The sequence below is a fragment of the Epinephelus fuscoguttatus genome, linkage group LG19 (assembly GCF_011397635.1).
Source record: "Epinephelus fuscoguttatus linkage group LG19, E.fuscoguttatus.final_Chr_v1".
In the NCBI taxonomy this organism is placed as follows: Eukaryota; Metazoa; Chordata; class Actinopteri; order Perciformes; family Serranidae; genus Epinephelus; species Epinephelus fuscoguttatus.
This window is the reverse complement of record NC_064770.1, coordinates 3,986,190-4,010,081: the sequence shown is the minus strand read 5'-3', so window position 1 is coordinate 4,010,081 and position 23,892 is coordinate 3,986,190. Positions and strand designations below refer to the sequence as shown.

The 23,892-nt window shown below is 40.0% G+C and overlaps 1 protein-coding gene across 1 annotated transcript; it reads right to left on the bottom strand.

Moving 5' to 3' along the window:
• Positions 1-5,812: 5,812 nt before the first annotated feature.
• Positions 5,813-9,875, bottom strand: LOC125878857 (glucose-6-phosphatase catalytic subunit 1-like). The gene is made up of 5 exons (XM_049560315.1): positions 9,658-9,875; positions 9,399-9,508; positions 9,203-9,308; positions 9,003-9,118; positions 5,813-6,336 (listed from the first exon to the last, which is right to left on the bottom strand). The coding sequence occupies exons 1-5, from the start codon at positions 9,873-9,875 to the stop codon at positions 5,813-5,815; spliced, it is 1,074 nt and encodes a 357-aa protein (XP_049416272.1).
• Positions 9,876-23,892: the final 14,017 nt, after the last annotated feature.

The following is a 23,892-nucleotide window of genomic DNA, read 5'->3' as shown; positions in this document are numbered from 1 at the left end:
TCCTCAATCTTCATTGTGTCATCCTGGACAGTGGCTCTGATGCTCACCAGTCCTCAGCCCCCCTCGTTCCACTTAGTGTACTTTCTCAAGGTGCTGGACTTGAGATGAAACCCCCCATGCATTGTGAGAAACGTCCTTGTCTTAATATCAGTGACCTGTATTTCCTACCAGTGGGGTATCTGATGGATGGCAGGGCATGGGGCAAAAAAGAAATGAGAATAAAATCCTGTAATTGTCATTCATCCATTCTGACATATGTTCAGGATATGTTCAGGTTATTGAAACAACTTAACAGGCATCTGCAGTGGTTATTACAGCATGCTGCAATGAACTGGTTGTAGTGTTTTTAACACTACTCCAAAACTGCATGTTATTTACTCTGGTTTAATCTAAAATTTCAGCACGTCAATCTTCTTACTTTCCTAAAACAGACTACTGTGCAATTACAGTGATATCTTATTATTATTTGTATGAAAAGAGAACACCTTAGAACATAATTTCTAGATATAGATCAGTCTCATGCTACTCATACTACTAAAAAAAAGCCTTTAGTGAATGATGCATGTTTTATTTGCAGAATTACAGTAAATTATTCACAAAGAGCAACTCAAGTCGATTGCACATTCATCATCTTAGTTGACCATGTTAGCATGCTAACATTTGCTAATTAACGCTAATCACAAAGTACAGCTTAGGCAGATTAGTATGTCACTACTCTATTTGGTCATTGATGAATAAACTTGTACTTTCAGGTCAGTCCATCACATCCTCATCACATGTTGATGTTTGGTCATGGACTTTCCGTTGAGATACGGCGTGCAAGGTACCCTGGGTGTGTTGGCTGTTGACGTTCTGGGTTACCTGTCAAGTTCAGCCTGTTGCATGCTTGTCTGTTTTCAAAATACACTTCTGTTTTCACAGGAAATGTACAGTTTGCAGACAGTCTCTTTCAAAATAAATGTACTACGTCGGTACAACATCGAAAATTGAGGGTTTTTTCCCTTCAACAGCAAATGCACATGGTTACATTTTACCAACACACACATAGTTGGGTTTAGGGAAAAAGAACAGAGTTTGGCTTTACAATCTTAGGGGAAGCAAACACTGGCCTCCCTGGTGAGAATCCATGGTTGTTGAACTTCCGCTGCTTTAACTTTCGTTGTTGTCCAGCTGCATTTCCCCCATGATGGGAGTTTTTTCATCAGTGTCTGACACCGGAAGTCACTGACCAAGTGCCGGGATCGACGACTGAATTTGTGCACCAGATTTCATGACAATCCTTCCAATAGATGTTGAGATAATTCAGTCGAAACTACAATGTCAGCCTCAGGGAAAGTCAGGGATCACCAAAATCAGAAGGATTAATCATCTGGGTACAATGAATCTGTTCAAAATTTCACACCCATTCAAAGTCTGTAGTTGAGATATTTCAGTGTGTACCAAAGTGGAGGAATGACAGACACAGTTCTGTCCACAGAGCCACAGTGCTAACATAGCTAAAAGGGGGTCTCAAACTGATTGACAGCAAAGGGTGTAATGCTAGATAATATTGGCAAATAATAATAATTGTAAAAGTAATCATTCTTCGAAATTGTATCAGTTAAGAAAAACACAGAATGCTCATCTTATATCTAGCATTGTATTTAAATCTTCGAACAATTGATATTAATATACAACGGTCAAAGTCAAAACTTGGATAAAAACATCCTTTTGTATCAGTCATAGTCAGATTTGATAAACAGTGAACCTGGCAACACAACCAAACAAACCCAAATCTGTGTGATCAGATTCTGAAATAAACATTGCTTAATCCTAATTTGGTGCATGCATGTGGCATCACCTTTATCTCACTGAGCCATACCCACCTCAAATCAGCGAGAGGAGCGCAGGCAAAACCACAAAGACAACCTCTCAGGTCATACAACCAAAACTGTGGGAACTTTTGTGGAAAATAGTAGGTCTCACACACACACTCACACATATATACACACACACACACACACACACACACACACACACTATATATATATGTATATATATATATACACTGAACAAAAATATAAACGCACCACTTTTGTTTTTGCTCCCATTTTTCATGAGCTGAACTCAAAGATCTTAAACATTTTCTATCCACACTAAAGACCATTTCCTCACAAATATTGTTCACAAATCTGTCTAAATCTGTGTTAGTGAGCACTTCTCCTTTGCCGAGATAATCCATCCCACCTCACAGGTGTGGCATATCAAGATGCTGATTAGACAACATGATTATTGCACAGGTGTGCCTTAGGCTGGCCACAATAAAAGGCCACTCTGAAATGTGCAGTTTTATCACACCGCACAATGCCACAGATGTCGCAAGTTTTGAGGGAGCGTGCAATTGGCATGCTGATTGCAGGAATGTCCACCAGAGCTGTTGCCTGTGAATTGAATGTTCATTTCTCTACCATAAGCCATCTCCAAAGGCGTTTCAGACAGTTTGGCAGTACATCCAACCGGCCTCACAACCACAGACCACGTGTAACCACACCAGCCCAGGACCTCCACATCCAGCATGTTCACCTCCAAGATCGTCTGAGACCAGCCACCCGGACAGCTGCTGCAACAATCGGTTTGCATAACCAAAGAATTTCTGCACAAACTGTCAGAAACCGTCTCAGGAAGCTCATCTGCATGCTCGCCCTCCTCATCGGCGTCTCGACCTGACTGCAGTTCGTTGTCGTAACCAACTTGAGTGGGCAAATGCTCACATTCGATGGCGTCTGGCACGTTGGAGAGGTGTTCTCTTCATGGATGAATCCCAGTTTTCACTGTTCAGGGCAGATGGCAGACAGCATGTGAGGCGTCATGTGGGGGGGCGGTTTGCTGATGTCAACGCTGTGGATCGAGTGGCCCATGGTGGCGGTGGGGTTATGGTATGGGCAGGCGTATGTTATGGACAACGAACACAGGTGCATTTTATTGTTGGCATTTTGAATGCACAGAGATATCGTGACGAGATCCTGAGGCCCATTGTTGTGCCATTCATCCACAACCATCACCTCATGTTGCAGCATGATAATGCACGGCCCCATGTTGCAAGGATCTGTACACAATTCCTGGAAGCTGAAAACATCCCAGTACTTGCATGGCCAGCATACTCACCGGACATGTCACCCATTGAGCATGTTTGGGATGCTCTGGATCGGCCACATGTTGATATGCCACACCTGTGAGGTGGGATGGATTATCTCGGCAAAGGAGAAGTGCTCACTAACACAGATTTAGACAGATTTGTGAACAATATTTGTGAGGAAATGGTCTTTAGTGTGGATAGAAAATGTTTTAGATCTTTGAGTTCAGCTCATGAAAAATGGGAGCAAAAACAAAAGTGGTGCGTTTATATTTTTGTTCAGTGTATATATATATATATTATTTTCTTTTATATCTATTACACAAAATAAACAGATACAATGACAAATCAACAGAAATAAGCAACTTAGCTAGCAAACAATGATAATAAATAAACAATAAAAGAATACGGTAGAACTCTTTTCTTCATTTTTTTCCCCAGGTGGCTTATATCTTCTCCCTTTTTTTCCTCTAAAGTTCTCTTCATACACTCCAACATACCCATCAACCCTATAGTTCTGACTGTGATGGTTATTCATGACTGAACGCATGAAAGATATAGTTCTGATTAATTTTAAGTAGGGTTGTATGGAGTACTTATCCAAAACACATTTTAACCACCTAAAAAAGAGTCCCACCTAAAAAATAGAATATCAGTATAAGTGTGTACCCTATATTTAGATTTTCACAGCTTTACCTTAATGTCAGGCAGTGATTTCCAATGGGAAAATGAAGCCGTTACATCGCCCTCTTCAAAGCCAGACTCCATTGAGAAAAACAGTGATTTAACATCACTTAACGTAGGAGTTTCTGGTCTCCTGCTCCCTCGAACAGTTAGTTTGTTTGTGTTATTGTGTAACTTGCCATTTGAAAGGGTTAATTCGGATTCACCAAGGTCACACAATTTGTCACTGGTGTCTGGTGGCTTTCCCCGTAGATGGGGAACTGAAGCCGTTAATGGCTTCCCCAGGCTGTCTGACGGAAAGGTAAAGCAGTGAGTGTACTCTCAATATAACACATCCACAAAACTTGTTTTGCTGCTGCTCCCATTCACAGCAGTACATTGCTTAGCTCCCATGTCAGACTCCTGTTGCTTCTCCAAAATGGGTGTGTGCAGATTGACATCTACTGTATGTAATACACTGACTATGGCTAAGTACCTCATACAACTCCAATCCAATTTTGGCAACAATTAAATCGTAGGCAACTGGACATTTGATTTTGTCTAGAAGACGTTTCGCCTCTTATCCAAGCAGCTTCATCAGTTCTCAACGCATCGGTCTGACTAGTCCTCACTAGTCTGACAAACAGTGGAGTAAGACTCAGGTTTTTAACCTCTGTGGAGGTGTACACCCACCACCCTCATAAGACAATACTTTGTTAGTGGAGTTTCACTGGACCATTGTTTGGGTCAGGTGAGTCACACTAGTGAACGACAGTCGTTAGGAGTGAGTGGGGCCACTGGTGAGCAACAGTCGTTAGGCATAATGTGTGGTTACCAGTGAACGACTGTCGTCGTGTTTCTTTGAGCCACTTGAGGTTAGTTTCGGGCAGTCTTTGTTGTTCAATCTCTTAGGTACAGCAGCAAGGGCCGCATTGTAAATGGGGGATAGGTGGTGTCTCAGGCCACCTCCCCTATTTAGAGACGGCTTCTCTATTTTAACGTAGATGGATTCTTTCACGAGGGATTCTTCTTCACCCCTCGTGAAAGAATCCATTGTAAATGGATTCTTTCACCCCTCGTGAAAGAATCCATCTACGTTAAAATACATTACAATGCATTTAAAGGCCGCATTTACAATGCGGCCCTTGCTGCTGTACCTAAGAGATTGAACAACAAAGACTGCCCGAAACTAACCTCAAGTGGCTCAAAGAAACACGACGACAGTCGTTCACTGGTAACCACACATTATGCCTAAAGACTGTTGCTCACCAGTGGCCCCACTCACTCCTAACGACTGTCGTTCACTAGTGTGACTCACCTGACCAGTGAAACTCCACTAACAAAGTATTGTCTTATGAGGGTGGTGGGTGTACACCTCCACAGAGGTTAAAAACCTGAGTCTTACTCCACTGTTTGTCAGACTAGTGAGGACTAGTCAGACTGATGCGTTGAGAACTGATGAAGCCGCTTGGATAAGAGGCGAAACGTCTTCTAGACAAAAACAAATGTCCAGTTGCCTACGATTTAATTGTTGCCAAAATGGAATTGACCTGGATAAATGAGAATATCCACAGAACTCCAATCCAATAAATCCAAACTATCCCTTTCATGTGGGGAAATGTTGATGCCCCCATCTGCCTTTAATTCCTCAAAATACCTCATAGACTTTTCCACTAATGCTGACACACACACACACACACACACACACACACACACACACATTATTTATGTGAGGTCTGGCTCACAGTTGGTGTTCCAGCTGATCCCATAGGAGTTGGATGGGGTTGAGGTCAGGGCTCTTTGAACAAAAGTCAACTTCTTCCTAACAGGGAAAATATTTCTCTGTGGTGCATGGAACAGTGTTGGAACTATGAGGCCTAAACCAGAAAAACCGGACCCAGACAAAAAGGACATGAAACTATGTGTCCACATACTTTTGACCAAATGTTGTAGGTTTAAACCAGCAGCTTCAGCAGTATATGATGATGTGAAGATGTGCACCCAGGCAACAGTACATGTAATGAAAGGCCACTCGCTTTATAATAGCTTCTCTGCTTTGTATCCCAGTGCTGCAGTGACACAGTAAGGAACAATAGCCACAGTAGCCAGAGGCACCATGGCACTTTTACAGAACGACAGCAGATAAAACAGAGCTCCGCTGTGGACAGCTGGCCGAAAAGCAGAGTCAAATAACTGCAGTAGCACCAGTGTTGCACTTAAACAGACTGACCTGTAGATGGTGCCCTCAGACTCCCTGCCGACCACTACTGAGTTAGTGTGTGCATACAGAGGAGAGTGGAGCCCTAGGCCCAGACCCAACAGAGTCCCAGTGTTCCTGAACAAGCTGGCCAAGGGGCTGGTGTCCACGCTGACCCACTCTGCTCTCCAGCACCAGCACCGTGCTTTCTCCACACTCCAGAGGAGGTCGACTCCTACCAGCAGGAGACACAGGTACAAGAGGAGAGCCAGAGAGAGGAGGAGCAGGGAGGTGAGGAGGTAGGAACGTAGGCCAGCCTTGTGGATCTGCTGGGTCTGGCTGACAGATTTTGCCACCAGGATACCTGAGAGGAAAAACCTTTATTCAGTCATTTAAGTCATCTTTATTTCATTATGATTTAGCACATAGTAACACACAAACCTTGTACAACCTGTTTTAATGACACTGTGCTCAATTGTAGTCATGCAATAAATCAAAATTGAAAAATAATCAGAGAGGGGAGACAAGTTTTAATATGGAAGCCCATTTCTACCAGGAAAAGAAAAACGTTAGGAGTTTTTTTTTTTTTTTTACGTTTTTACTTGAAAAATCAAACAAACAAAAAAAACATACGATACAATCATACGGTGCTATAACAAGAAAAGTTTCTTGGTAAATTCTTCTGTTCGTAGTAATAACTAGACAGATATTTCACTCTAACATCCACGTGAAAAGCACAACACAACTGGTCAAAATTTTGACTTGACCTTTGATTTGTGTCTCATGATTTTGATTTACTATACCATCATTTTTACTTCTTATGTCAATACTGTATTTTGATTAACTATCTCATAATTTTGATTCTTATTTAAATCACAGTTCAGTCAGGACCACTTCAGTCAAAGAAAACTTTATTTCCATTTGCAGTATTATATTTGGTGGTATGGGTCTGTTCTGGGGGCTTTCTGCCTTTCCTAGGCCTAGCAGAAAAGCCTAAGGCAGAGAGAGCACACCTCTCCTCCCTTCCCTGCGCCTTTATGGAATGCCTAAGGCAGGGAGAGCACACCTTTCTGTCCTTCCATGCGCCTACATGGAAAGCCTGAGGCAGGGAAAGCATCAGCAAAGATCCCCCGGAGACAGAGCAGAGGAAGCATCAATGACAAACAGAAATGACATTGGTAAGTCAGACACAACATGAAAAGGAGGAGCTGGGGTGGAGGCACGTTGCAAAGCAGCTTGCAGAGGGAGCAGCAACAGTAGGCAGGCCAAAGCAGATTAAATAAGGCGCCCTGAATGAGATCTGCCGATAGGTTGCATAGAAAGGAAACGTGACTCCCTTCCATCAATCCCTTCCACTGACAGTGTGTCCTGCCTGAACTTATGCTACGCTTATTAAGTTCATTTTGCTCAACTATCTCATGATAATGACTAAGCATCTAATGATTTTAGATCTTATAAGCTCATGATACCATTATTTGACAAAGCATCAGATATACACATTTTTCCCCAAGCATATTCCACGAAGTATCACTCTACTGTGCTGTGATTGGCAAATACCACATTCTGTGATCGGCTAGTGCTCATCATGTCAACATGTCGAAGTAGATGTCTGTTAAGACAAAGTCAAACTATGACTCCCTAGATAATCCTACAGCATCAGTTCTGGACGTTCAGAGAGGGCATTACATGCGTCGCGTCTTTTCAAAATAAACTTTATTTTTTTACAGGAAATGTATACTTTCCAGTTGTTAAATTAATTAAGATTTAAAAAATTGTTGTCAATTTTTATATGATATCTGTGCTTCCCAAAAAAACTGCAAAGCACATTTTTATGTAGATGATACAATTATTTATGTTTATGCACCTTCTATTGAGGAAGCAGTATCAAACCTTCAATGTGCACTTGAGTGCATGCAGAAATCCTTTAAAAAACTTAGACTGGTTTTAAATGAACCTACAACCTAATTCATGTTATGCACAAGGTCAAGGACCTGTGATCATGATGCCTACTCCATCCATTTCCTGAATGGCACCCACACTGAACGCATAACAGATTACAAATGTCTTGGTATTTGGCTAGATCACAAGCTTTCACTTAAAACGTGCTTGAGTTCACAAAGAATGTGAAAATTAAATTGGGTGCATTGTACAGATTTGCTTGTCTCCCCTCTCTGCTTCTCTTTAGAAAATAGAAGGACAATAATTCATGCTACCATTATTTAAGCCTTATATTATGGTGATATTTTGTATATGCATGCAGCCCAGTCCACACTAAAATCACTTGATACAGTCTACCACAGTTCTCATCGCTAGGAAAGCTACCCTCTACCTCACTTCTGTTTAAAAAAAATCAAATTTCTTATGACACATGCTTGCAGGAATTTTATCCCTTGAAACTCCTCAGCTCAGTACAGAGCTTGGTTAAAGAGCTTTTAGTTTTTTCGCACCAAATAAATGGAACAAGTTACAAGAGGAATGTGAACTCAGGGCATTGCTGTAAAAGAGCTTAATGCAATTAAGTCAATTTTCCCTAAACAAACATTGGTTTGATGATGATGATGATGATGATGATGATGAAAGACAGTCTCTTTTGAAAATAAACTTAAAACTTAGGCTAAAAATCTTTTGTTTTCAGGTTTATTTCCTTAGGTTTAGGCAACAAAAGTATGTGGTTAGGTTTAGAAAAAAACATGTTTGGCTAAATATTAGCATGTGTTGCAAACACAATGTAACATCACATGAAATATGTCACTAGTGCATAGTACGCATACTAGCACACTACGTTATTATGTAAATAACTCAACTGTCTTTTGGTTTCACACATGAAATGAACAGTCCTTTCCCAGGTAAAAGTCTGAACTTTCTGGATCTTTATACTAAGGCAGTTGCTCGGAGTGTCAAAAAATGCCGCTGCCCAGTGCGTCTCATACGGCTGCTAAAGAATGCCTCGGTGCATCAGCATCTGATGCCAAGGACCACTGACCTAGCATCTGTATTTTACGAGTTGGGAGTGAGACTGTCTGTCCATACCTATGACAACTCCTGTGATGACCTGATGTGGGAAGTGAGCAGCGACAAAGACCCTGGAGAGGCACACGCACAGCTGCACGCACCAGAACAGCATCCACAGTGAGACACGCACACACCTGGAGGACAATCCACGTTATTGATCTGACTGTATGCAATGCACAGAGGTATTATACAGTGAATAAAGGTGAGGTTGAGCTCACCATTTCCTGACTTGATGTTCTTCTGTCTTCAGCACTATGGCAACAAGTGATGATATCACGGTATAGTAGACTGCTGCAGTCCCCATGGCATGACCTGATGGACTTCCTGTCAGGGGAGGAGGTAAACTTTTTAAGACATGGATTAAATCTGAGAATAAATAAACTCACAAATGTTACTCCAAACATGTGTTCTTACCTGGCCCAGTCTCACAGGTCATGGGGAACTGCTCTATTATTGGTTGGGAGGAGTTGCCGTAGTAACCCGTCTCCTGAACCCACCAATAGAGACGCTCTCCAAACAGAAGCCTTAAAATGGTATCATGGACACACTTTGTGGATACATCATCATCATCATCATCATCATCATTGTTGTCACTGTTATCACAATCATCATGACAATCATAATTATCATCATCATCATCATCATCATCATCATCATCATTACCCCTTCTCACCATTTCAGGATCAGGTTGACCCAGTCTCCCACTACTGCCACCCACACCAGTTTGATGGCTTCAGCTTGCCGTATATGAAACCATATGGGGAACAACAGGAAGAAGGTGTTGCTTAGATCAGTTGCCATGGAGACTGACAGGAAGTAGCCCTGTCTGTGGTTAAAGTGGGTCTGCAGGTAGTATGTGCTGCTCACACCACAGCTATGGAGTAAGTCCATTTCAACTGCAAAAGAAGAGGGTGGAAAAAGGTGTAACACCTACTATCTGTGCATATGGTGTGTGTGTGTGTGTGTGTGTGTGTGTGTGTGTGTGTGTGTGTGTGTGTGTGTGTGTGTGTGTGAAGGTAGTAATATACATTGGGACCCAATATTAAAATATGCTTAACACCCCCAATACATTAATACAAAATAATTATAAGCAAATGTAAACCTAATCATAAGGAAACTTAACAAGTTGGCATAAATTTTACTACAAGTTTTAGTATTATTGTCTATTGCAGATCTGTATGTGGTTTGTCCAAGTAATGTTGCTGTATCCTAGCAGAAGACATTGCTTGACAACTGCAGTATAGATACAATCAATGTCATTACTTTCAAATGTATTAACAAGTGGAAATTAACATTGTGTTACAAAGACTATATTCTACAGTGGATTGTGTTTTTACTGGTTATCTTCTTGCAACGTTATGCTAAATTCCTGTTAGAATGCTGGCTAACTAGCATTCCGTGCATCAGCTAGTGAACAGCCCATATATCCTGAGCATATTCCACTCACTAGCTTTGCATAAAGTTAGGATCTGTTAATGCACTTTTGATGGGTAACTTGTTATTGTAATAGAGCCCCCCAGGAACAGTGCCAGCCTTTGAAGCCGATGCTACATAGTGGCCAAAGGTGGAATTACACCATTTGGGTTTGTCACATGATGCCCCAAAAATACTTTTTTCTCATGGCCTTACATTGTGAAAGAGACATCTGTAGATCAGTGGATACATTTTGTTGTTACAACCCCCACAAAATGCTTGTTTCACTATCTGCATTGATTCATTTGGTCCAATAACATTTCAAAAGTCAAGAAGGGCTGCACAATTAAATCATTTTTTATCCCCATTTAAGTTAGCAAAGTGCTTAACCGGAAGTAAACTGCTCAGTGGGTCGAAGTGAGACGGTCAGTCGTGCCTGGCCATGTGTTAATGTAACGATATAAACATCCAGCTACCGCTACAACGAAAATGAGTTAAAGATAACACTGTAGGTAAGTTTATCTGCAGCAAGTGTGGTATGTCAGGCCATGTGACTGCTGCATAAATGTGGATGTGTATTTCCAAGTTTGTGAAATGTATAGTAGGCTGAATCAGTGAATCAGTCAGGAGGCTTCTCATTTGTGTTTACTGTGTTTACTAACGGCATGTATTAAGGTTTACTAATAGTATACATAGAAAGAGCAACTGCAAGCTAATAGACAAAAGTGGAAATGGAATAAGTAAAAGATGGGCGGGCCGCTTAAGGTCAAATGCAGGTAATTTGGATAAATACGTAATGGTGCTGTATGTCCATCATTATTAGAAAATGGTAAATATGGAAGTAGGGGCAGTTGTGGCTCAGAGGTAGAGCGGGTCGTCCACCAATCGAAAGATCAGCGGTTCGTTCCGGGGCTCCTCCAGGCTGCATGTCAAAGTATCCTCGAGCAAGATACTGAACACCAAATTGCTCCCAATGGCTGTTCCACTGGTGTGTGAGTGTGTTAAAACTGAGTAGCAGGTGGCACCTTGTATGGTAGCCTCGGCCACCAGTGTATGAATGTGTGTGTGAATGGGTGAACGTGACTCGTAGTGTAAAAAGCGCTTTGAGTGGTCACTAGATGACTAGAAAGGCACTATACAAATGCAGGCCCATTAACCATTTACCATTCTATACTCTTTATGGGGGATTTTTTTTTTTTTTTTTCAAATGTACTAGTCCATGCATTTGAGGGCCCATTGTGTAGGACTTGGAGGGATAAATAAGCAGAAATGTATATTAATACAATAATTATGTTTTCTTCAGTCTATAATCACCTGAAAATAAGAACTTTTGTGCTTTGTTGCCTTAGAAATATACATTTATATCTGCTTAGGGAGTAGGCCCTTGTCTATGGAGATTAGGCAAGTGCACAGATATACCCCAGGTGGTGCTCAAGCACCTGTCCTTTTGCCCTCTACCTATATAAGGGCCTTATTTTGGGAGACGTTTCTTTTCGATTTCTTTTTCTAATTTAATATTTTAGTTTTTAAATTTGGCCTGTGTCATCAATTTTCCATTAAAAGCATGTTGCACCACCTGACAACCGAATTTGAGTTTAAATTCTGCCAGACCGCAAGAGCGCCTGCTCCTCCCTCATCAATGTCCCATGTCATAGTCACCACAGTTAATGCACTTAAATCAAACACCCTGCATATTATTGTTTAGATATTTAGATCATTGTGTAGATATTATCTGTAACTGCTGTGAGATTGAACTACTATTAAAATTTATCAATACAGCCAGGCTAATTTCAGCAATAACCCACTATTAAGCTTAACAAGTAAGATGGCATAAAATCACAAACTGCCCCGTATGAGCGGACACAGATGCTGAATTGGTTTCCCGCTCATACATCTTTATAAACCAAAACTCAACTCGAAATAATGTTTAGATCTCCCACACTGAATCTCTGCTAATTAAATAAAACTGAAATGCGGTTTGGTGCTGCACATGCCTTGTGCCAAGAGCACAGAGAATGAGAGGAGGAACATGAAGCTGCAGCACTGCAGGTGTCTGTTCTCTGGGGTTCTTTAAGAATATTTCAAGCTATTTAGAGGATAATTTTGAGTATTAGTTTGCGACTATTTAATGAAATCAAGGCAGTTTTCCCTTATATATGAAGTTAATTGTTTACAAATTCTTGGGCGGCAGACTGAATTTTAAAAAATGTGAATTTATTTTTATTTCTGAACCAAGAGGAAATGAAGAATTTAGCTGGATCGCAGGTTACATTAAAATTCTCTGATGGGAAAGTAACAACAAGAGAAAATATGAAATAAGCTTTGCATTTCAGGAGAAGACCCATGTTTGTAGAAAGCTGAATTTGATGTAAATGAACCAAACTCCTATCAAAAAACTCTTTTCTCTTCAACACTCTGTTAACTTCATATGTAATTGAAGAACTTTGAGGCAGAAATCATCCTCAGTGTGTCCGTGTGTTAGAGCAGCTTCTACTCTCTACATCCAGAAGCATTTAAACTTCACTGCAGAACACAACAACTCATTTATACACAGTAAGATAAGACAAGCCGATCCACAGGAGGATAACATCTGAAAACAGTACAGCATGTCTGAGAGTCTTACTGCATTATACTCTATTATATTTTTATTTTGATTTGTCACCTGCCACCAGAATTTTGTTTCCCTTTACATAAATAAGTACATTTCCACCATAAATTGATGCAAATTCACCACAATGCAGAAAATAAAGTGTTTAAGGCTCTCAATGGTCATCACAGGCCCCCAAACATTTGTGTCCCTCTCAGTGTTTAAACAAAACCCTTGTCTGCATCACTGTATGAAAAGGCACCTGCCCCTGCCCCACACACTGGCTCTAGAAAAGACCATTTGTGTTTTTTACCATTTCATGTCAGCTACTGTCATTAGAAAACTCTGTGCAACTAGCAGTGCTGGACAAACGATCATTTTTTAAGGTAACACTGCTTTATACAGTGTTTTTACTAGTTTTAATCACCTGGTATGTTAGTTTGGAACCTTCTGAACAATAAACAATAAAATAATTCTAATTCGAGAGGTTTCAACTGATTTCAATCTGCAGTCCTTACCGCTAAATGCCACTAAATCACCTTGAATGGTGTAACATTTTGCCCCATAACTGTCTCTTTGCAGTCTACTGCAGTATCGGTTATTTGTTAAATATTGTCAGATATATTAACTTACATTAAACTGCAGTGGGTATCGGTCTTTAAAATACATCTATCCCTCATCTAAACCAGGTGTTCTACAGGTTTAGATATACAAGGACCTGTTGTGGCATTGAGCTGATGCCACAAGACACAGCAGCTGTGTTCTGACCAAACTACAGGTCAAGTTTAACTTGCACAGCAATGTGTTTTAACAGACCACTGGGTCATGCATCCAACATTAAGCCTGTCTTAACACCTGTCTTAACATACCAAGTTAAGCTACTGACAGCGCAATGGTGCTCTGATAAGGCAATGCAATCTTTATATAGTAAAATGTCAATATTACTGCAGCATATATGAGACAGAATATTACTTACAGAGTAGTGATGTGATACCAGTTAGTGCATCCTCCTCATGCCCAATTCAGTTTGAATGTGGGGTATACAATCAACAAGTCAGTCCTCTTGTGCTGCTATAAACAGCAGTTTTATCAGTGCAGCCAGTGGTGTGTGTGTGTATGTGTCTGTGTGTGTATAAGTTTTTAAATTAAGTGGTCTGGAAAGTCTCTGCTGAGATGCCACATGACTGTTGAGATGTCCTCAACTGTTGTGTGTAAAGCTGTATCTTGTCATTAAGTGTTTTATTATGATGTAGTTGAAGTGTTAAAATTATCAACATTAAAAGTATTAACAAAAATCAGCTCATGCAGAGTTTGTGACTGTGGATAGATGGGTTGTGAGTATGTGGGTGGCTGTGTGCTGTGAGTCAGATGCAGAGTCTCTTTTATATTCCGGCTGATCATCTGGTCCTCTGACTTGGACTTTGGACTGGAGTGAGAGAGGGACAAAAGAGGGGAGGGGGGACAGATGGGCAGAGAGGAGGTTTGGTATGATGACATAAGTAAACATGCCATCGGGTTTTTAGCATCTGATACACCAAGGTAGTCAAAAACACCTTTTTAAGAAAGTGGTGTCAATTTTTCAGTTTTTAACCCTTTCTAGAACCCAAAATCCCAGTAAAAAAGTGTAGGAGTGGATTAAAGTATGTGTTTGTCTGCTCTACCGCAATCATTAGCATGTTGGCTAAATAGATCTTCTGGTAAGGCACCCTCGTGGAGCAGATGTAGGTCCTGTCGGCTCCTGTTTTTTCACTGATATTGCACATTTCTCTCTTTTTTTGTAATTCTCTTTTTATTGGTTTTTAGAAGCAGTATAAAATGTTAACAAAATCCAGAACCAACTGAACATAAAGACCATAAGCAGAAAAGGAAAAAAGATAAACATAACATAAATAAAAACATAAAAATACAATGGGGGGCTAAAAGTCACCTCACAGGGTTTCTAGTACTTATCAGACAAAGTCATATACCAACCAAAATATTCAGTTCTCAATAAACATGTCCTTCTGGCTTCTCAGACTGAAAGTCAATCTCTCCATTACAGATATTATGAACCAAGTCAATTCATTCATCAACACTAGACATTTCTTTTTTTCCGCCATTTCTTGGTTAAGGATTTTTTACATGCCACCAATAGCATTCTCAGCAGATATTTATCCTTTTTTTTCCCATTCGAGTTCCTCCAGACTAATCATGTACATCAGTTCAAAATTAAAGGTTATTTTGGAAAAAAAACAACAACAACAACAATGTTTCAGGGACTTCGGGCTGAGATGGAGTAGATGGTCAGCATACCTGAGTCAGTGGAGGGGCCGCGGCCCACAACCTTCTTTGCAGAGCTGCTCATGGAAGTTTTTGGTGAAGGCTTCCTGGAATCACCACCAGAATGTGACAGAGCTCATCGTACGCTATCCGAGAAACTGAAGCAGGGGCAGAGAGCACAGCCCGTCATTATCAGGCTACACAGGTACCAGGTGAAGGAGAGGATCATACGCGAGGCCCGAGCCTGCAGAGGCAAACTACAGTACCGAGGCCGGAGGTGGTAGAACAGCGCCAGAAATACCGGGACGTGATGTTGGAGCTTTATAACCTGGGCTTCAAACCTGCACTGCTATTCCTTGCCAGGCTTGTCATCGTGATGAAGGATGGAGGTAGGAAGAGACTCTCTTACAAGAGGCTAAAGGCTTCATAACATCCATCTGCATGGAAGAGGCCTGATGGCCGTGAGCGACTATTAATCCCACCTTGGGTAAGCCATTATTATGCTAACTATATAGCCACGGAAGCTAACTGTATGACTGCATCTTTACTAGCCCTGGACGGGCCTTGAGTTAACTTACAGACTGTGTCATTAGCGGCATTAGCCTGCCACGGTCCTGACTGATTACTATGAGAGCTGGTACTTTTGAACAAAAATCACTGACCGGACATTTTACCAAATTACCAGCAAGTTGATTTGGCATCCGGTGTTTGCTAATATTTTTGAATTCCCTGTCTTTCATCTTTCTTTGTTCCCGTTTACACTAATAAGAGAATTCAGATTATCTTTAGTATACTTGCACACTCAGGAAGTTTGTCTACATGCAGATTGCAGTTAGTTATTATTATATATTTTCTTTACAGATTTTTTAATTCTCTTTTTCATCTCTCATCACTGCTGGGTTATCTGAAGTATTTTTGGCTTCTGTTAGGCTACTCATTTAGTCAAAGGATAGGCTTTCATTGAAGTCTGACACTTTTAATAAACGGATGTCTTATCAGTGCATCAGTACAACCTAATCATTCTAACTCATGATGGACGTCAGTGTCTCATACATACAGGCGTTTTGTTAATCTTAATTGATGTATAGAAATGCTTTCATGGCCTGCCTACTTTAAGTTGTCTTGGTGCCCTGTGTTGGCTCATAATTCTCATTGTTATTTTCTCCACCTGTGTTTACATCGTTTAACCAGTTCTACCTCATAATGGATGTTATTGTTATATACATGCAGGATGTTCTGGTGTTTTTAATCATTTTATAGAGCCACAGATGTCTTATGCAGTCACCTATTTGCCTTTGTTCACTTTTTTGAATTATTTGCACACCTGGGGGGTATTCCATGAAGCAGGCTAAAGGCAAATCCAGGCTTAAATAGCCAAGTCTGGCTAATGTGAGCCAGAGTTCTGTTCCATCAAAGTGGCTAAGATTAGCCTCACATCGGTAACCATGGAAACCATGGTTCTGAGTAAGCCTGATACATCGAGCTAAACTCTGGTTTCCATTCCATCAAGCTGAGCTACAACTCCGTTCCATCAAGGTCGTTAACCTGAATCCTAGCCTAGTAACCATGGTAACTTATGCTGCCGGAAAATCCTCGTCTGTGGCAGGATTATGGTCAGGATTAGCTAGCCTGGTGAAACCATCCTAATCTCGCGAGCTCAAATTCTATTTCGCTCCGCAGATCAGTCTGGCCACGCAATCATAAAGGCGCATTCTGGCATTGGTTAAAGCTTACCGGGCCAATCACAACCGTTTATTACTTTGGGGCGGGTTATTTGCAATCATTTCATCAGAATAGGAGGGACAAGGAGCGGATTGAATGCATTTCGTAAACAACCAACATGGCTACTTATTTTGACACTGCGATGGTAAATGTGTTGAACGAACTGGAACGTACATTTTCTTTAATAGAAGAACAAATGGCTGCACTGAAAGCATTTATTGACAAAAAGGATGTGTTTGCCGTCCTTCTTCTACTGCGGTCAAGCCAGCCGTGGTTCGCTTTTGCTTGGTCAAATCAGCCGCACGTTTTTTTCTAGTGCGCGAATCTACCAACACTTACGGTAATCGTAATGAAACGGCTCTGAAGAGCTGCTGGCAGTGACTATGGGTCAGACTGCAGAGGGACAGTTGAAGGATATTTTGCCGAACTTTGACGTAGAATAAAAAACGTATTTTCCATAAGTAGTCCATGATTCATATACCGCTGAACTTAGTACTTCCTAGACTACATGCATGCATAATATGAAGTACTTTTACTGTGTACTTTTTGAGTAATCCTTTGTCAAAATCCTTAACAAAGGATACGATTAAGGATATTTCACCCAAATTTGATGTGGAATAAAAAACTTAATTTCCATAAGTAGTCCATGATTCATATACCACTGAACTTAGTACTCCCTAGACTATGTGCATGCATAATATGAAGTACTTTTACTGTGTACTTTTTGAGTAATCCTGTGTCAAAATCCTTAACAGAGGATACGATTAAGGATATTTCACCCAACTTTGATGTGGAATAAAAAACTTATTTTCCATAAGTAGTCCATGATTCATATACCGCTGAACTTAGTACTCCCTAGACTACGTGCATGCATAATATGAAGTACTTTTACTGTGTACTTTTTGAGTAATCCTGTGTCAAAATCCTTAACAGATGACAAGATTAAGGATATTTCACCCACCTTTGATGTGGAATAAAAAACTTATTTTCCATAAGTAGTCCATGATTCATATACCGCTGAACTAAGTACTTCCTAGACTATGTGCATGCATAATATGAAGTACTTTTACTGTGTACTTTTTGAGTAATCCTGTGTCAAAATCCTTAACAGATGACAAGATTAAGGATATTTCACCCAACTTTGATGTGGAATAAAAAACTTATTTTCCATAAGTAGTCCATGATTCATATACCACTGAACTAAGTACTCCCTAGACTATGTGCATGCATAATATGAAGTACTTTTACTGTGTACTTTTTGAGTAATCCTGTGTCAAAATCCTTAACAGATGACAAGATTAAGGATATTTCACCCAACTTTGATGTGGAATAAAAAACTTATTTTCCATAAGTAGTCCATGATTCATATACCGCTGAACTAAGTACTTCCTAGACTACGTGCATGCATAATATGAAGTACTTTTACTGTGTACTTTTTGAGTAATCCTGTGTCAAAATCCTTAACAGAGGATACGATTAAGGATATTTCACCCAACTTTGATGTGGAATAAAAAACTTATTTTCCATAAGTAGTCCAAGATTCATATACCGCTGAACTAAGTACTTCCTAGACTACGTGCATGCATAATATGAAGTACTTTTACTGTGTACTTTTTGAGTAATCCTATGTCAAAATCCTTAACAGAGGATACGATTAAGGATATTTCACCCAACTTTGATGTGGAATAAAAAACTTATTTTCCATAAGTAGTCCAAGATTCATATACCGCTGAACTTAGTACTCCCAAGACTACGTGCATGCATAATATGAAGTACTTTTACTGTGTACTTTTTGAGTAATCCTTTGTCAAAGTCCTTAACAGATGACAAGATCAAGGATATTTCACCCAACTTTGATGTGGAATAAAAAACTTATTTTCCATAAGTAGTCCATGATTCATATACCGCTGAACTAACTAGTTACTAACTAGTTACTGAAGAACTAATGAGGAACTAACTATTACTTAATCATTCCCGACCCTTTTTGTGTACCCTAAAGTAAAGTGAGAAATCAAAATGAGTAGGTAATGAGTACTGAATCATTACCTACTCATTTTGAGGGTACACAAAAAAGGGTAGGTAATGATTAAGTAATAGTTCCTCATTAGTTCCTCAGTAACTACTCCTCTGAAATTTGATCACGAGTTAATGAAGAACTGACCATTAACTAATAGTTAGTTCATCGTTAGTTCCTCATTAGTTCATCAGTAACTACTCTAATTTTGTGTACCGTAGTTCCTCAGTAACTACTCATTAGTTCCTCATTCGTTCCTCATTAGTTCCCCAGTAACTACTCTAATTTTGTGTAACTTAGTTCCTCAGTAACTACTCATTCGTTCCTCAGTGACTACTCATTCGTTCCTCATTAGTTCCTCATTCGTTCCTCATTAGTTCCCCAGTAACTACTCTAATTTTGTGTAGCTTAGTTCCTCAGTAACTACTCATTCGTTCCTCATTAGTTCCTCATTAGTTCATCAGTAACTACTCTAATTTTGTGTACCGTAGTTCCTCAGTAACTACTCATTAGTTCCTCATTAGTTCCTCAGTAACTACTCTAATTTTGTGTACCTTGTTGTAAAGTGTTACCCATAAATCATACAGAGAGGCAATCTGGAAAGGAAACAAGACAGACTGTGTCCTCATTCCCCTGCTTTACCTGCATTATATAGGTCACATATTTGTCACCGTGGTCTCCCAGCCCTGGGATCTTTTGGTGCTCCATCTTCTTGATGTTACTGTCAGCTAGGATTGGCAAATCTATCTCAGCTCTTCTCTTCTCTTCTGCTCCTAGTCAACCACAGTCAACGTCTGCTGGCTGATGGTCAACTCAATTCTCAAGTTGTATCCATGGCCGTATGTGCTTGGGGTGTTATGACTGGAAAAACACCTACTCATGAATCCAAGTTTCAGATTTACACAGTGTTAGAGGAAATACTCTGATCTTTTACTTAACAAAAAGGGAGCAATACCACAGTTCAGCGGTATATGAATCTTGGACTACTTATGGAAAATAAGTTTTTTATTCCACATCAAAGTTGGGTGAAATATCCTTAATCTTATCCTCTGTTTAGGATTTTGACACAGGATTACTCGAGAAGTACACAGTAAAAGTACTTCATATTATTCATGCACGTAGTCTAGGAAGTACTAAGTTCAGCGGTATATGAATCATGGACTACTTATGGAAAATGAGTTTTTTATTCCACATCAAAGCTGGGTGAAATATCCTAAATCTTGTCATCTGTTAAGGATTTTGACAAAGGATTACTCAAAAAGTACACAGTAAAAGTACTTCATATTATGCATGCACGTAGTCTAGGGAGTATTAAGGTCAGCGGTATATGAATCTTGGACTACTTATGGAAAATAAGTTTTTCATTCCACATCAAAGTTGGGTGAAATATCCTTAATCGTATCCTCTGTTAAGGATTTTGACACAGGATTACTCGAGAAGTACACAGTAAAAGTACTTCATATTATGCATGCACGTAGTCTAGGGAGTACTAAGTTCAGCGGTATATGAATCTTGGACTACTTATGGAAAATAAGTTTTTTATTCCACATCAAAGTTGGGTGAAATATTCTTGATCTTGTGATCTGTTAAGGACTTTGACAAAGGATTACTCAAAAAGTACACAGTAAAAGTACTTCATATTATGCATGCACGTAGTCTAGGGAGTACTAAGTTTAGCGGTATATGAATCTTGGACTACTTATGGAAAATAAGTTTTTTATTCCACATCAAAGTTGGGTGAAATATCCTTAATCGTATCCTCTGTTAAGGATTTTGACACAGGATTACTCGAAAACTACACAGTAAAAGTACTTCATATTATGCATGCACGTAGTCTAGGGAGTACTAAGTTCAGCGGTATATGAATCATGGACTACTTATGGAAAATAAGTTTTTTATTCCACATCAAAGTTGGGTGAAATATCCTTAATCTTGTCATCTGTTAAGGATTTTGACAAAGGATTACTCAAAAAGTACACAGTAAAAGTACTTCATATTATGCATGCACGTAGTCTAGGGAGTACTAAGTTCAGCGGTATATGAATCTTGGACTACTTATGGAAAATAAGTTTTTTATTCCACATCAAAGTTGGGTGAAATATTCTTGATCTTGTGATCTGTCAAGGACTTTGACAAAGGATTACTCAAAAAGTACACAGTAAAAGTACTTCATATTATGCATGCATGTAGTCTAGGAAGTACTTAGTTCAGCGGTATATGAATCTTGGACTACTTATGGAAAATAAGTTTTTTTTATTCCGCATCAAAGTTGGGTGAAATATTCTCGATCTTGTGATCTGTTAAGGACTTTGACAAAGGATTACTCAAAAAGTACACAGTAAAAGTACTTCATATTATGCATGCACGTAGTCTAGGGAGTACTAAGTTCAGCGGTATATGAATCTTGGACTACTTATGGAAAATAAGTTTTTTATTCCACATCAAAGTTGGGTGAAATATTCTTGATCTTGTGATCTGTCAAGGACTTTGACAAAGGATTACTCAAAAAGTACACAGTAAAAGTACTTCATATTATGCATGCATGTAGTCTAGGAAGTACTTAGTTCAGCGGTATATGAATCTTGGACTACTTATGGAAAATAAGTTTTTTTTATTCCGCATCAAAGTTGGGTGAAATATTCTCGATCTTGTGATCTGTTAAGGACTTTGACAAAGGATTACTCAAAAAGTACACAGTAAAAGTGCTTCATATTATGCATGCATGTAGTCTAGGGAGTACTAAGTTTAGCGGTATATGAATCTTGGACTACTTATGGAAAATAAGTTTTTTATTCCACATCAAAGTTGGGTGAAATATCCTTAATCGTATCCTCTGTTAAGGACTTTGACACAGGATTACTCGAGAAGTACACAGTAAAAGTACTTCATATTATGCATGCACGTAGTCTAGGGAGTACTAAGTTCAGCGGTATATGAATCTTGGACTACTTATGGAAAATAAGTTTTTTTTATTCCGCATCAAAGTTGGGTGAAATATTCTCGATCTTGTGATCTGTTAAGGACTTTGACAAAGGATTACTCAAAAAGTACACAGTAAAAGTACTTCATATTATGCATGCATGTAGTCTAGGGAGTACTAAGTTTAGCGGTATATGAATCTTGGACTACTTATGGAAAATGAGTTTTTTATTCCACATCAAAGTTGGGTGAAATATCCTTAATCGTATCCTCTGTTAAGGATTTTGACACAGGATTACTCGAAAACTACACAGTAAAAGTACTTCATATTATGTATGCATGTAGTCTAGGGAGTACTTAGTTCGGCCGTATATGAATCTTGGACTACTTATGGAAATTAAGTTTTTTATTCCACATCAAATTTGGGTGAAATATCCTTAATCGTATCCTTTGTTAAGGATTTTGACAAAGGATTACTCAAAAAGTACACAGTAAAAGTACTTCATATTATGCATGCACGTAGTCTAGGAAGTACTAAGTTCAGCGGTATATGAATCATGGACTACTTATGGAAAATACGTTTTTTATTCTACGTCAAAGTTCGGCAAAATATCCTTCAACTGTCCCTCTGCAGTCTGACCCATAGTCACTGCCAGCAGCTCTTCAGAGCCGTTTCATTACGATTACCGTAAGTGTTGGTAGATTCGCGCACTAGAAAAAAACGTGCGGCTGATTTGACCAAGCAAAAGCGAACCACGGCTGGCTTGACCGCAGTCTTCTTATGGGGTTTGGTAAAAGTTTAATTTACCAACTGGCTCCGTTGATCGGGAAAAAGATGGGACTCAGTGAAAACCCAGTGGCTATTGTTGTTTCTCCGCTAGTTGCTCTCATGGAGGAGCAGGTCAGGGAAGCGACCAAGCTGGGAATCACAGCCATGCAACTCGGAGTCCACAGTGAGGAGGATATCCGCAAAGACAGCAACACTCTTTCCCAGACATCATCACAGCTCATCTCTGCTGCAGCTTGCTGGTCTGTTTACAGTGGCGTTGCGCTAGCCTACATCACACGTTTCGTTTACTCTGATTGGTTTTCCATCTTTCCAATTGCGTGAAGGGGCACTTTGAGTGACAGCCATCGATACCGCCCCTCAGGAATAGAGGAAATATAGGAACACTTCATAAATCAGCCCGCGTTTTAGAGTGTACCTCTCGCCCACTTTCCCGGGAGTTAGCGTATAACTCCCGGGAACTTATATGTACTTCCCGGGAGTTAGAGCATAATTCCTCCCGGTCACTTACCACATACTTTCCCAGGAGTTGGAGTATCCCTCGCGGTCACTTAGCACCTACTTTCCCGGGAGTTAGAGCATAATTCCTCCCGGTCACTTACCACAGACTTCCCCGGGAGTTAGAGTATCCCTCGTGGTCACTTAGCACATACTTTCCTGGGAGTTAGAGTATAACTCGTCACTTATGTAATTTCCCAAAACTTATGGTTTAATTTCCTTATATGAATCTGTATATGTATGAAGTGCAACAAATGCTTTTGCCCTTTGCTCATGGCAGTTGATTCAGTCACTTTTATGTAGCCTATGTGTCATCAGGCAGTTTCACCCACACTCCAGGGTTTTAATATTTATGTTTTGTTCACATTTCATTGAATGAGTTTGAATATGAGGAGTTTGCATGTTCTCCCCGTGTCAGCGTGGGTTCTCTCCGGGCACTCCGGCTTCCTCCCACAGTCCAAAGACATGCAGATTGGGCACTAGGTTAATTGGTAACTCTAAATTGTCCATAGGTGTGAATGTGAGCGTGAATGGTTGTTTGTCTCCATGTGTCAGCCCTGCGATAGTCTGGCGACCTGTCCAGGGTGTACCCTGCCTCTCGCCCGATGTCAGCTGGGATAGGCTCCAGCCCCCCCGCGACCCTCAAGAGGATAAAGCGGTTAGAAGATGAATGAATGAATGAATATGAATATGTCAAGAAATGGGTCTA